Source organism: Eutrigla gurnardus (assembly GCF_963514095.1).
Source record: "Eutrigla gurnardus genome assembly, chromosome: 15".
In the NCBI taxonomy this organism is placed as follows: domain Eukaryota; kingdom Metazoa; phylum Chordata; class Actinopteri; order Perciformes; family Triglidae; genus Eutrigla; species Eutrigla gurnardus.
In genome coordinates, this window is record NC_139938.1 from 24,298,968 (window position 1) to 24,314,764 (window position 15,797).

The 15,797-nt window shown below is 39.7% G+C and overlaps 2 protein-coding genes across 3 annotated transcripts in view; one reads left to right on the plus strand and one right to left on the minus strand.

The window, feature by feature from the left end:
- The window catches only part of gabra1 (gamma-aminobutyric acid type A receptor subunit alpha1), a 28,371-nt gene extending 16,105 nt beyond the window's left edge, over positions 1-12,266 (plus strand). For both annotated transcript variants that reach the window (XM_084028059.1, XM_084028058.1), the window contains exons 9-10: positions 7,282-7,484; positions 8,124-12,266. In XM_084028059.1, the coding sequence (XP_083884185.1) occupies positions 7,282-7,484; positions 8,124-8,444 (524 nt within the window). In that variant the 3' untranslated portion in view covers positions 8,445-12,266. The remainder of the gene's footprint in view (positions 1-7,281; positions 7,485-8,123) is intronic.
- Positions 1-15,797, minus strand: part of gabrb2b (gamma-aminobutyric acid type A receptor subunit beta2b) — a 204,580-nt gene that overhangs the window by 131,743 nt on the left and 57,040 nt on the right. The window lies entirely within an intron of this gene.

The window sequence follows — 15,797 nt, forward strand, 5'->3', positions numbered from 1 at the left end:
ATCATCTGAGACAGCGGATGAATGAGGACGTTCTTTAAAGAGGTTACCATGTCTATATCGCTGTAAAGGAATCATTAAAAAGACATAGTGGACAATCAGCATATTTCATTGCCATCTAAGTCAGGGATTTATGTGTCACATCAAACCGCCGTACATGCGTTTAGTGATAGAAAGATGAGAAAGGACACTGAGCTGTGTGACGCTACTGCGTAACAAGCTACTTGGCAATATTCAGTGTAAACTCAGGAATAATGTGTTCCTGCTAGACAGGGGTTACGGTCTCACTGCTTGCTATGTTTGCTGTGGGGGGGAATGTGTCCCGGCACCTCCGGTTCTATTTGTCTTGCCGGTGACTTGATACGGTTGTGTACGGAGATTATTCTGAAAGCTGGGCTTGTAAACGATGCTTTTACATTCAATGAGTAGGATGCGATGCAGACAGGAGGCAGCTGAGGTCTCGACTGGAACACAACGCTGATAAACACAAATACCATTTGATGTACTGTAGTGGTTTAGAAACGCACCTCAACCTGAGCGTTCCATCTTTACAGCATGTCTAAACAGTAAAGTCTAAACTGAATGTCACATTGATGTAAAGGCTACTGTTAAAGAAGGTTAAATACACAGAAGCATATTACATTTGCATATTGTTCTACTATATTACACGTATCAGTCTCATTCCAACTCGTATTGGTCAGTGGAACGCTTCAAACCATGATGCGCTAGTTGCCCCTCGAGTGCACTTTTGGATGTGACAGCATGTCAATTTCCACCTGCTTTTCAAAATAAATGTCCAATGGAGGTTAACTTATTTTTCAGGATCTGGCAACAAAAGTTATTGGTTAGCTTTAGGGAAAGATTAAGTATGTTTGTTACATTAAAAAAGTATGCTCAGTAAATAAGTGGCATAACAAAACTGAGGTTAAATAAGTCAATGTTGGTCTCCTGGGTGATGATTGAATGAATATTCAGCTTCAACATACGGATACGAAATGCAAATACGGATTAAATGACAGCCCCAACTTAATGGCCAATGTCAGTCTTTTTATAAAGTAGGCAGCATCATTATATAGTAAATGATTAAATGAATGAGATTTCTTTCAAAATAATAATAATGCTATTATTATATACAACCATAGTTACTGTATCCCTTGTCAGAAAATGGCTCTAGGAGTAAAATAATTACATAAATATTAAATCGGTAAAGAAGATATATTTACTGCGAGAGCAACAACAAAATTGCACAAGCGCATATTAGTCATTCCTGCTGCAGACACCTAGTCACAGCTTGACTTCTCATTGTTTTCATCTCAGAGCAGAATCACACAAATGGTGCAGAGATACAATAATGAACAATGTGGCAATAGTGCGTGTTCTCTTGTTACTACAGATGATCAGGTTTGCAACACAGATGTCCAAATCCAAACCCCATTGACATGAACAAGCGCAGCATTGGAAACCACTGTTTAAATTACATCGTGACCATGAAGCAAAGCTCTTTTTTTGTTCTCCCGCAAAGCTTTCCCTGTAGATGAGTAGGCAATTTAAAAACACAGCAGTGGGTAGAGTTATCTTATTTATCATTGTGCCGATTAAGAGGCTGATTAGTTCATAGCCAGTTTGGTGTAGTCGAAAACTGTGGGCAATGCATTTATTTTCAGTCCAAATGGAAACCACGAGGAAAGAGCCACTGATGGTGCTGATATGGTGCTCTCCCTCATTTCCGTGCCGTCTCTAAGCTGTCAGGGACAGCAGCGCCCGCAAGATTATCTCGCTTCCTTCTCCCCTCTCTTGGCTGGGTATTTATTGGTTCTCCCATGATCCCGTTTAATGTATCTGCTCATTAAGGAATAACCTGCGAGTGTGTGTGTTTATTTGAGTTTGTTTGTCTATGTACACAATTGAGATTGTATAGTGTTTGCTATATGTGCTCATAAATTCCTGATTTCTAGCTGACAACATTGTAGGCAGTGTGTGTGTGTGTGTGTGTGTGTGTGTGTGTGTGTGTGTGTGTGTGTGTGTGTGTGTGGTGTGACACAATCCTCACAGCTGTGGCGCTGGCACAGTCATTTAACCCACCCGCCAATCAACATGTCAATTTATTTCTTCATTTATGTAAATCAGAGGTGACGTAGTGATGCTGAAGGGGATGTGTTCCTGAGTCGGCCCCCCTGATGCTTCTGTTATTGATAAGGAATAAATAAGTAAGTAGCTAGCAGCACAGTGGACATTTTGATAGACATCCTACAAAGACAGCTCCACTCCTGGGACCTTTTCAGAAAATATGAAAAGTTGTTTGACAACTCCCAACACAGAAATCATGTTCTTCCATCATTACAAACAGTAGTACCCTCACTAATTAATAAGTATTGGGATCTTTGCTGTGAAAAAAATACTCAACTGTGACTAAAATGATCTGTGATATGCATTCAGCCAACCCCATCATTTTTCTGTCAAAATCCAGACGATAATTTGTTTTTCCTGCCAAAAAAACATAGTCGGTCTCATTGTGTACCAATTCAACAATATATGCCCCAAAAAAAGCAACACAAATTAATACCTGTGTGTTTTTTCAGCTTTTGCCAACCAATTTTAACCAATAATGTCATGACATCCATCCATCAATCAATCTGCAACTTCAGCACCCCGAAGAGCGAGAGAAGGTCATGAGCTAATCTTTTCAACAATCAAATCAAATTCCTTTCAAACTTCTATCCTGTTTCACTCTGAAATGCGTCACAGTACAGAAGACGGATGCTCTTGAAATGCTGTTTCAGCTCCACTTCAAATATTGAAAAAGCCAACACTGACTTGAATCTCAAGGCAAGGCACTGGCATTCAATACATCTTTACTCATTTAAAGCTTTCTCAAAGACTAAAGTATTGTGTGTACTGACTGTCCTTGTGCAAGTGTAGTTATGTGTGCCGGTGAACCGTTTGTGAAACAGTTCATTATCAGCAACTTTATTGCAAGCCCTCTTTAGCACCAGGCGTTAAGTCACACAAAGGATTACGTATTCTTTGAGTGAGCAGGCATCCCACTTCACTATGTACTTTTGACCTCGTCCCACATATTGATTGTCATGTTTGATTGGTTGCCTACTCAGTCAAAATGATGTCAGAGGCAAATTCTGCCTGCAAGGGGGGGGGGGGGGGTAAAGCATAGCCATTTTGCTGAAGGCTCACTCTCCCCCACAGAGATTTCAGATCTGTGGCATGGCTGCATTTCAATGGCCAAGAGGTACATTTTACTCACAGGCTTGGGATTGGTCAGATTAGCTGAGGCCTGTCATTCAATGGCTGTCAAACTGTAAATTGTCCGAAAAAGAAAATCAAACATTTAGCATCTTAGTGTTAAGGAACAAAGTTGAGCTAAGACAAGAAAAAGCCTATTCATTTATTTTTAGCTGTGCCTGGAGCAATTTATTTTTTAATCTGCAGCTTTTTACAGGCAGCCGAGCACTAAATGTCTATCAGACTGATTACCCCGATCGACATTAAATCAACTTTCTATAAGCTTCACCTTGCTCTGTCAGAAACCCATTAACCAAGACATTATGGTATTCTCCATTCTCTGCACATTTCAACTGTTTTCCTGTGATTAGTCATACCAAACTTTTCCTCGTCTGAGGCAGAAGTGAGAGATTTCCCCCTCAAAATAGTTTGCCTTTCCCTGTCATTCATCACCTTATATCTCTAATTTAGTTCCCCCAAATGTCCAACACCCTGCGTGTGTGTGTGTGTATGTGTGCTTTTTGCAAGTGAGTCTGCAAACAGAGGCAAAAACCCTGCCGGACGATATGTATCATATAAATCGAGTGTCGGCGCATGTGCACACGGAGCTAAATTGAGTGGAAGGGACTCTCAAGAATTGAGTTACGCCACTATTAATCCAGTTAGAACTTTCCAGATCAGTGACTTAGTTCATTAACATCCTTGAAAGCCTCAAGTCTATTAGTTACAACATGTCAAACGGAGTCGTTTAAAAACCAGCTCTGGAGTTCTTGTTCTAATGAATCAACTTACTAGTGTTCTAAATTATTCCTAAGTAGGCTGTACACTAAACAGGCGCAAAGGGGAACCGCTCTTCCTGGAGGTGAGAAGCGAATACCTGTCCACCTTGTTAGCACCACACACACACACACACACACACACACACACACACACACCAACACACACACACACACACACACACACACACACACACACACACACACACACACACACACACTGCTGGAAACAAAGGCACACATACAATCCTCAATTCAGTGTGTGCAGCAGACCAATCTAATAATTACCGTTCAGTCAGATCCATGCACCGTTCCAAATGTTATCACCAAGCCTTTTTTTCCTTTTTCTTTTTTTTTTCCCTCCCTTGCCGTATCAAGACGTTGGTGGTGTTGCAAGACTTGTTTCCATGACAACAGAGCTTGTCAAACACAGCAAAGTATATATAATTCCGAGCATCAGGGCGCTTTTGTGAGGACTTGTGTAATACCCAGTGGTGCTGCAGTCCTCCTCCCCCACAAAATGTATCTGATTTATTGGCAAACGAAATTCCTGACATGTTGACACGACTCTGTCGCCACCCATCTTTCCGCTCACCTTCCCCCCTGCCAGCCTCCATCCTTTTCCTACTGCTGTTCCCTGCATATCTTCTAATATATGCCCTATTTCCCCTCCCACACATGTATTTGGGTTATATAGTGTTTCCCATAACAGATGTCCCCTTATTCACGTTCCTTCAACCATCATTCCTCCGTAGAGAGGGATTGGATGTGAGGTGGCGTGCATCGCTGAGGCCGTAAGCACACATGATTGCTGGCAAAATCATTTTTGCGCTGGCTGTTCTCCAATGGAGAATGTTCCGGCAGCAGACTCAGAAGCAGTGACACCTTGGCGTTAGAGTTTCACTCCACTGGAAATCTCACGACACTGTTCTTGTACCTAAAATGAATTAGACTGCGACACTAAGCCGGTGCTCCCAGTCAAATATGCTTAACGTGATGCACAGTATGTGTGGATTCTACAACGTGGATCTGCATGCAACTAATTTGCAGCGATAATTGAGGTAAACTGGCAGCACGTAGTTCCATTTTGAGAGTGTTTTTATGGCTTAGTGAAATGTTGCAGGGAGGAGGTACAAAGCTTTGGCCTGTTGACGTTGGAGTTCATTCTTCATCTCCGACTTTAAGCGTTCACTTTTAATTCATTATTACCAACACTACAGTTTCCCAGTTTTTTTCTCCTTACTAACACGATCATGTTTAATGTTGTTGTGTTTTTTTTGTTGTTTATTAAAAAAGTTCCGGGACATTTTCCTTCAAAACGTGTTCCGTCAAAATGTTATTTTTTCTAATACAAACGAGCTGCATATGAACATAATTCTGGGTTGAGATGGAGGGTGTGAAAATCTGGTACGAATACGTGACTAAGCATCATTTCATATCTCCTGCTGCCATGCATTCCCATAACAATATATCAACAAACCATTCAAGGCGCTACTTAGCAGGGGGTGCAGAGCAGAACATGGTCATGTGTGAATTTTATTACATCGCACAACTCTATTACATTTACTGTAGCATAACAATGCTTCACATCTGAGTCATGCTCATGGGATGCAGGTGTTGTTATTCCTGTATAATTTTTGGTGTCGTAAACAAAATATCTATCTGGGACATTTGATTAAATAACATGCAATGACAAATTAAATCCAAATAAGTCATTCTTACCTAATTATTTACCAGTCCCTTTAGCCAGAAATGGATATAAGAAATGTCTATTCTGTGTCGATCCAGTAAATCCATCAGATGTGTCTTGTTCAGTTATGGCTAATGATCAATCATTTGTTTGGCTCTAACTAATGAGAACATAACAATCGGCCATTATGCTTCAGGTCACAGCACCAACTCAAAATCTTTGTGAAAAGAGTGGGAGGCTGAGGAGCCTGTGATTCATCACTTAGCACTTACATCATTACCAAGGAGCAAGAAGGAGAAGAATTCATAATTCAAAAGTAACATTTCAGGACACATGTAATAACTCAATACCAGCTGCTTTTGCAGCTTGTAGGTGGCGGACACAATAACAGGAACGCCGTACAATATAATACAAAGCAAACACTTACTGTTATCTTTAGACCGTGTAAAGAAGAACAGCCTTCTGTTAAACTGTGGGTGGTGATTTTGTAGAGCAAGTTTTATAGGATCACCAGGTGGCAACCTTTTATAGTTGCATAAGAAGACAAAGGACTGTTAAAAGGCCACTCGGTTAAGATTGACATTTTTTCAAGTTTAAAATGAAGCTTAAAGACGATTTCAAGTCGTGGGTGTATCTTTTGATCCTGGAAGTGTGTTTGTGGGAGTACCATGTACATGTTTTTACATAAACACCTCGTTCCACATGTGTGGGAGGGTCCTCTCTGCATATTTTATCATGTGTGAGCCAGCTGTTCTCCAGCACCCTTCACGGTAACCCAGGCTGAATTGGTGGATCGCTTGCTGCTCGGGCTGATGTTATTTGGTGTGTAAACATCTGCAGCCGCCCTCTCTGTGATGAGCGCCGCATCGTTAGATCTGCTCTGACCCACTTCCTCTCCCTCTCTCCGTACCGTGTCTCATCTCAGCTCGCTTTAGCTCCATGTCATAGCTTAGCGCTTTGCTTTTCAAGGGTTGCCCCTCAATATGAGGCACTTCGATTAAAAACGTGCATGGGCTGTATTAATTCATGCGTTTTGTGTTGCTTCATAACTGACTGTGAATCTGCGTGCAGGTCAAATGGAGAGAGAAAGCCCATTTTGGCTGTTGTTAGTCAGCAGCACTATCTCCGAAGCCGGCTGCATCTTCCAGCTGCATCTGTGGAAATCTCCCAACCTCGGAGTCTATTAAAAGCACAAGCTGCAAGACTGTATGAGCCGCTCACAGAGATTAATGTGAATGAACTGCTTGCTCATTTGATTTAAGGGGGGGGAGGAAAACTCCTGCAAAGTCACAATATGATGGTACATTAAGATTGCTCCATTTTAGCAGATATAGTTATATGTGCTGTTGAATTTCCTGCTTCCCGCACAATGTTGGATTATGTAACACTCTGGAAATGTGTTATTTATGAAACCACTGAAGGTGATTGTGTCTAGCTACTTATTGTGCAGTGTTTCGTTCCTCCTGTTTGATATACTGTGAAGCTTGCACATATTTTTCTTTTTCATATATTTGTGGTACACAGATTAGTTATCATATCTACTGTCTGAGGTTTGATGTGTCTTGTCTTGTCTCCCTGCAGGAGTAACCACTGTCCTGACCATGACAACACTCAGTATCAGCGCCAGGAACTCCCTCCCTAAAGTGGCTTATGCCACAGCTATGGACTGGTTCATTGCTGTCTGCTATGCCTTTGTGTTCTCGGCCCTCATTGAATTTGCCACAGTCAACTACTTCACCAAGAGGGGTTACGCCTGGGATGGAAAGAGTGTGGTGCCAGAGAAGGTATGAGAAGCTTTTTATTGAATAGAACTTAAACTCCTAAGTGATCCACATTGGATACTATAGAGATAACGAGGAGAAGCTTTGAGAAAATACGGCTTTTTAGGCAATTATTTAGAACATAACTGCCTTGATTATCCCCTTGTCTTGTGCCTTGTTTTTACTTAAACAAAAAAAGTAATGACTTCACATTCATTTCTTTTGCTCACAGTTATCACTTGAGGCAGCCAGACCAGGCAGGGAACATTTAGATGTTGTCTGCAGCTCAGCTCGTCTCATCTCAATTTGCAATTTCAATAACATGACACGGACATTAATATTTGGATGTTCATCTTATGCTCCCTGCTCTTCTTGTGTCTATGCTGCAGTTAGCAGCACCATGCTCTGTAATCTCCTGCTGTTTAAAAAAAAAAGTCCAAGTCCAGAATGAATTCCTATGTTTTGAGTTTAATGCTTCTTAGAAATATGCAGAACTTAACATCCATACTTTTGACATTAGAATAGTCACCAGGCTGCTGAATGGAATATTCTCACCAGTCACTGTGCAAAGTGACTGGTGCATCTTTAAAATGCATCTTTAAATCATCTGAAATGTATCCCTTTTTACTTTTCCCAATGCTTTCTCCAACAACAAACAATCAGCAAAAGAAGAAGAAGGAGTCCCTCCTCAAGAAGAACAACACTACAGCCTACCCAGCTGCCACTGCTACAGCCTTCGCCCCCAATATTGCCAGGGACCCTGGATTGGCCACTATTGCCAAAAGCGCCCCACCACCCCCAACTGAGCCCAAGGAGGAGCCAAAACCCAAGCCTCCAGAGGCCAAGAAGACCTTTAACAGTGTGAGCAAGATAGACAGGATTGCCAGAATAGCCTTCCCACTGCTCTTTGGAACCTTTAACCTGGTCTACTGGGCAACCTACTTGAATAAGAAGCCCAAATTGCAGGGGATGGATCCACACTAATCCATATTCCATTCCTTTTAAAGTTATACCTGTATTTTTATTTTTCATTTTCTTTCTTATTCCTCCTAAAACAGGTGTTTATTTTTTATTTTCAGACAAACATGGTGTCCATGCTGGTTTGAACTCCCAGTTGTTGCATTGCTTCTATGTTTACCTAAAGTGAAGATTTTGAAAAAACAAAATAGAGAAAAAAGAGAGTTACCGATACAGGCTTTTGAAAGGATGTTGTTCAGGTCTCGGGTGATACTACTAAAAAAAATAAAATAAAAAAATGCTACTATAAATATATAGCCAAGAGAATGCTATTCTACAATTTCACATAGCCCAAACATGTTAAGGGGCTTTTGTTTCTATGTTTGTTTTCTTATTTTTTATATATATATATTTTATTTAAACATGGAATCACAGACACGGTAAAAGACACTTGTGTATATGCATGGGCAGGGCATCTTTTATTTATGTTTATTCATCCAAAATACAGATCCACATTGATCGATCGCTGAGTTTATTTATTATCAGCAGCAAAACGCTACGCCCATTCTTTGTCAAATATCTTCAATTCTCTGTAATGTTTTATGAGATTAATTACGTCATTCTACAAAACACATTAGGGTTTCTGCAATAGCAATAAAACATGTCTCAGTGGACACACCATTTATTTAGGGATAAAAAAATAAAAAAATTCAACCATCTCTGTGCTCGACATTTAAAAACATTATTAATTTCCTGTCACAGCATTGTAAATATGAGTGTTAGAGATGTCAATATTATGTTTAAGCTTTGCAAAGTGTAACTAAAGGGTATGATTATTGAACACATGGAACTTTTTTTTAATTTTATTTATTCATTTTGGTTCCCGTTTATGATTCTTTCTACCAAAAAAAGTAGTATATACCGGTCTAATTCACGCTTAAGTGACTGTTTCTCGCCAAGTTTGCGTTTCATTCAAAGCTGCTTTCACGATGAAGTAAAATATTATTCCACGGTGTGTTTGTGTACACACTGACGGCAACAACAGCAACAACAGCAACATCAACGGTGTAATCTTAAGATTGGGTAGTTATGAGTAAGAATGTAAGAAAAATCATCTGGAATCCTGGAGTGCATTTGACATTTAGAATTAAATCAATCATTATTTACTTTGTTTGTTTGTTTTATTTACGGTGGGGCCAAAAAAAAAAGCAGCCATTTAGAGCAAAGTACAGTTGGCATCGCTTAAAGACGGGTGGGGCACATAGAGAAGGAGAAGTGCCTTTTTTCATTTTCAGAGTTGAAGCTGTGACGGCTACTACTTTGTTGATTGATGGCGCCTCTGTATTTCCCACTGTGTCCCTTGACCCCGTTTGCCATAGTCTCCCCCTCCCCCATCTCCTTTCAGTTGAAAATTGAGACATAACACTCAGAAAGTACCAGCTACACTGCCTTCAGTATCACATGCCCGTTTGGACTCATTTGTTGCTGCTTGTTGGTGAGCAACAGCGAGAGACAGGGACAGAGACAGAAAGAGACAAAGGGAGAAACGAGACGTTGAGTTGAAGTGGCACTGTAATCTTGCTTTAGCCGGAGCTGTGTTTCGCACAGAGGACTTGTCTTGTAGTTTCCACGATCGTGACGAAGATGAATATATTTTTGTAGCATGATGTCAATCCCTCTTCCGAGAAAAAAACCAACAGAAACTAACGCAAATGTGAAAAAAAAGAATGCTTTTTGTTTTTGTCTTGAACATTGCTTGCTCTCTTATTCTTTTAACTTATGAACAACAAAAAAACACATTTTAAGGACATGCTTCTTCTCTGATGTGGCACGCTGAGATTTCTGAACGGTCCATTTTAAATTTTGTTAATGTAGCAATATTAATTAGCAAGGGCTTTTCTTAGGACCTGAACCTGACGTTCAGTCTGGGGGCGATATCCATTGTAGCTTTACATTGACCCCTCTCTACTTGTAGTTTCATCGACATACATTGGAAATCTAGGAATTATGTAGATTCAGTTAACGATAACCGGCATCGCATCGTGTCCATCTTTGGGTTCTGAAGCCTTCGGCTCCCACTCTAACCTTGTTTCATGAAATCTGCATTTCTTGTCGGGGGAGTGGGGGGGTGCATTGTGTTGCATTATGGGTTCGGGGTGTGCTTTGTTGAATGTGCATCCCTGCAGAATTCTCTGTGTGTTTGTGCACCGGGGTGAAGAGATCACGCTATCGCCAGAGGAAAATCAAAACAGAGATCGGTGGTTGTTGCTATTGTTATTATTTGCATTATCATTATGACCAATGCTGAACCTATCCCCTAATGGCAGACGCCTTTCGCAGGCAGATGCAGTCTACTGTTAACAGCCACTTAACCTACAAGCAGAGGGTCACGAAACTGCAAAGTTCAGGATGAAGAGTTGTATAAAGATATTTGAATTCTAAACTATTGTATTTATGTTTATTATCATGAAGAAAAAATATATATATACATATGTAAAATACATAATGCATACAGTATTTGATTCTATTAATGAAGATATTAGCTAAGATGATGATGAATATTGTTTGTATTATCAACCTATTGTTATGCATTTTGCACATTTAGAAGAACAATAACATTACATTTATGTAGTCAGCTTTTGTGCTATGCAAGGACAGCTTTGAACCACATCATTGACCTTCTCTCCCTGACCATTGTGTTTCAGATTTACAAGCTATTATATATTTAAAAAAAAGAAATAAAAAAGCTTAGCTTTTTCTATCAGCTGCACACCCACTAGCTTTGTTTTTTTTCTTTCAACCATGGCTATACAGGGTGACTTCAAAGAAAACACTGGATTATCGCTTTTGTTTGCGCTTTGGATTTGTCTGTGGTTGAAGGGAAAAATGGCTCTCGTTGTTGATTGCACTTTTTCTCCAGAGACATGCAATAAAGAGATTGAACTGGAAAAACCAGGAGCAAAACTGTAACAAGATCACCTTGTCAACAATATTTCTGTTCATTTCTTGAGCTTGTTTGTCATAACAAATATGGAAGCAGGTGAAAATGTTTCTTTGCTAAATGGAATCGTTTTTTGTTCATCTTTTTTTGCGTTCCAAATCCCAATGATACTAACAGGGTGCGCCACAGAGTTTGACTTTGACAGCGTAAAAGGGAATTTTGTAAACCTTTCAGTTTGGGATATCTTTGCTAAGCCCATATACTCCAAGCAGGATCACACACATGCTTTAGACCGTTTTTAGAAATATCTTTTTGAGCCAGGACTGGTTTTGCTACATTTAATGCTCTACAGAGAGAATACAAAATATGAGGCACAGTGCAATCATGAGCTTCCAACGTTTACCTTCACACTCATATGCAGAACATTACATGTAAATATCACATTTGTAGGCACGTCATTTATTTCATTATGTCCGATGCAAGGTCCATCGCAGTTCTCAGCAGCACTTGCTTTTCAACATTGAGTCTTTGGTTATTCCTAGATACCTACTGGAGTTTTTTCTTGTATTTTTATCAAGCAAAACATGTTCTGATTTTCACTGAAATTAAAAAAAAAAACAGAACAAATTTTCTAAAGCACAAAAGTTGATTAGGGTAAGAGAAACTAGATTGAGACTCTATACACATTAACAAACTCACTTTGAAAAACACACGCAAACACACATGCCCACATACAGTACACAGGAATGTGTTGGTAGTCCAATGATACTGACGTGAAACGGGTTCTGATGGATGTAGAAATGGTGAACCTTCTGTAAATGTTTTCTTTTGTTTCTTTTGGTTATGATATGGCCCTGTAGAATCTGATTCTCTGCATTAGTCTTTAAATAAAAAGAAAACAAATGAAAGTCGTGGCTATACCTCTGTCCTTGTGCTACAGATTTACAGACAAAGACACGTAGATATCGTTTGCCGTTTGAATTATGAGTTTCCATGCACTGTTTACGTCACAGCTAGTAAGGAATAATAAGGCATATGTTTTTAAAGAACTTCCAACAGAGGGCTGCACGGCGGTGTAGTGGTCAGCACTGTCACCTTACAAGAACAGGCGTCTGGGTTTCTTCTGAGTAGAGTTGGCATGTTCTCCCTGTGTCGTGATAGGTTAATTGATGACTCTAAATTGCCCCTAGGTGCAAATGTGAGTGGATCAGCTCCAGCACCCTGTGACCTTGAACAGGATACGCAGTGATTGATAATGGATGGTGGGTGGAATTTCCAACACATTCTCATCACCAACTCATCAAATATTGACACTTTGTCATGACCCTCTGCGTTACTTTCTAATCCACCGGGGTTGCCCACTGCATCACGCTAATCTGCTCCAGTATGGTTGCACATTTTTAATTCAAACAAAACCACTTGTTACGGTTTAAACAGCAAAACCACTGAGTTAGGTTTGGAAAAAATTACTACATCTCTAAAGTCAAACTAAAAACACATATTGGACAAAGTATTGGTATTTGATGGAACAACTTTTTTGTTGTCACGTCACACACACAACAGCCTTGCTGAAAAACTTTCACTGGATGGATGGATGATTACAAAAAAGATAAGCAGAAGATAAGAAAATAATATGCAGGCTTTGTTAAGCAACATACAGTATGGTATCATACATTATGTATTATAAGTCAATAGCTGCATTTACACAAAATAACGGAGCCATATGGGATCGTCCCGAGTGGTTCAGGTGCCCCAGATCCCTACAACATGACAGAGGAGGGTTTATATATGTGTATGTGTATATATGTATGTGTGTGTATGTATATTTATATATATATATATATATATATATATATATATATATATATATATATATATATACCTATCCAGGGTGTACCTTGCCTTCGCCCAATGACAGCTGGGATCGGCTCCAGCCCCCCGCAACCCTGAATACAGTATAAGCGGTAGACAATGGATGGATGGATGGATGGATGGATGGATATATATATATATATATATATATATATATATATATATATATATATATATATATATATCCACAGAGAGAGAGAGAGAGAGAGAGAGAGAATTGCAAGTATGCATTGATACATACAGTTAACATTACATAAAAAAACGTGTCTTCCAAAAATATATGTATAATTTTATTTTAGATTTTGTTATGTTATCTCTATAGTTTTTTTATTATTATTGTTAATATTATTATTAATATTATATTATTACTATCAGTGACAGTAGCGTAATCAACTGACATTTTGCTCATTGCTTCCCTCCTCGCCCTTCTTGTTTTGTTTTGCCTGCTCTGCTCTCAAGCCTCCACCTCATCCCCATCTTCTCCCACCCTGCCATGAGATTTCAGGTGCAGCGGAACGTGTGCTTCTTCCTTAAAAGCATGTGAGCTGCCAAGCCCTGAGACTGTTATGTAATAAAGCTGCTTCTCGCTTGCAGAGGCGCAGAGAGAAGAGCATTTCTTTTGCTCTCTGCTTGGTTCTACTCCTCTCTCTCTCTCTCTCTCTCTCTCTCTCTCTCTCTCCCTCTCTCTCTCTCTCTCTCTCATATAGAGGAGACATGTCCCACTCAGTCTTAGGCACAGAATGAATTGTACTTCAATTGTTTCTGCCTTAAATGCCTATACTGTGTTTTACTGTTGATCTGCACATTGCAGTTTTAACAAAAGCGTTGTGTGGATGGCTATTGTCATAAGTACAAACCCTGCTTTTGCTTTTAAGAAAAGAACGTCCTTCTCCTCGTTGGCTAGAACTCCGTTTGGAGTCACATTAAACAGTCTGTCCCTGAATCGTGCTTTTGCAGGAATAAATGGCAATTCTACCAACGCAACCTTCATACGGCTCTAGTCAAAACGTAACAATGGCTGCACAAAAAAAAAGGTCAGATCATCTTTTGGAACAGAACATAATCCATCCCATCTCTGCTTTGAGTCTCCTTGACTATTGGGATCTATTGTGAGTGTACTGAATCAAATCTGAATAAAGCTGATGATGTCTGAAAAGGAAAAAGCTCTTTTTGTTGTTTTCTTTCTGCTCAGCTTTCAGTAAATGTACTAAATGTGATTTCTATGAGTTCTCTCCTTACGTACCTTTTTTTCTGCCCCTTTCCTTAAGCATCTTTTTCATTTGGCTTCTTTATCTCTTTCCTGAATTCTCATTTGGAAGAGTCTGCATATCAATTGGCCAGGTATCAGGATCTTTTATATGAAAAAAAAAAAGAAATAAGGAGTCATTACTGGATTGGACTCTTCAAGTCTCCCATTGTGAATTCCATCAAGTGTCCGAAGCTCCTCCTGAATAGAAGCTAAGATAGATTTAAACGTCTGGTCTATAAGAGAAAATTATTAGGCACTAATGTGAGATAGTATTATGACACAGAGTGCCATTATCACCCGGTGAGACATATTGGCATAATCGGGAGGCCTCAGCAGTTTTTGTCCATGTGCTGTCCTTCACAGAGATTAATGTAACAAAAAAGTACATTAACTCAAGTACAGTAGTCAAGTAGAAGTATGAGGCACTCACCAGCCTTATGCTATACTTCTATATCAAGTACAATTTACTGACAATACTTATATATACTTATCAGAAGTATATATTTGAATATGCTGTAGTACTACTGTTACCTAAAACAACACATCATGCCTTTGTTTGACCACTTGAGGGGGGCCAAAGAAGATTTCCACTAAACAATGACATATTATGATTCTATCATGTATTAGTATGACATGTCACATTACAGAGTCCATATAACAATATTCTTTAGCAAATATGTTTAAATACAAGGACATATGGTACCCAAACGCTGCAGTGAGAGCAAATTGCCATCACTGACTGGAGTAGCCACAGGGATGGAAAACTTTTGGCTTGTGTTACTACAATAATAACTACTTCAGCAAGCAACTGTTCTACTATGTTATTACATCACGCATGCTCTCCGTCAATGACATTCAACCCCAAACTGAACTCCAGAACTGGGCTTTGTTCATTTCAACCTCTCTGGATGTCGGCACAGTTCCTCCCTAGGGGCTCTGGCGCACTGCATATTCACAAATTGCAAAGACAGAAAGCAGCCCCTTAAAAAAACAGTATGAGCCTCAGCCCCGCTTAGATACGACTACTACTACAACAAAAAAGAAGTCCCTCTTGGGGGATGTTACCATTTGGAGCCATAATGTTGCATAGAACACAGAAAATGACTTGCTAAACTTGGCCAGGCAAGCTTGTGTAAGCAGAGCTTTGCAGACTTTAGCCCACGAGCTGTTCCTTTGCAATAAGGATAATGTTAGTCATATAATATGACATTTGCAGAGCCACCACAGTGGCAGGTTTATCGAAATGAGCTAGTCGTTAAGTCTTATTAGAAGGCTGCAGAATATTGGGGCATCGGCTAATGATGGCGGAAGCAGCCAA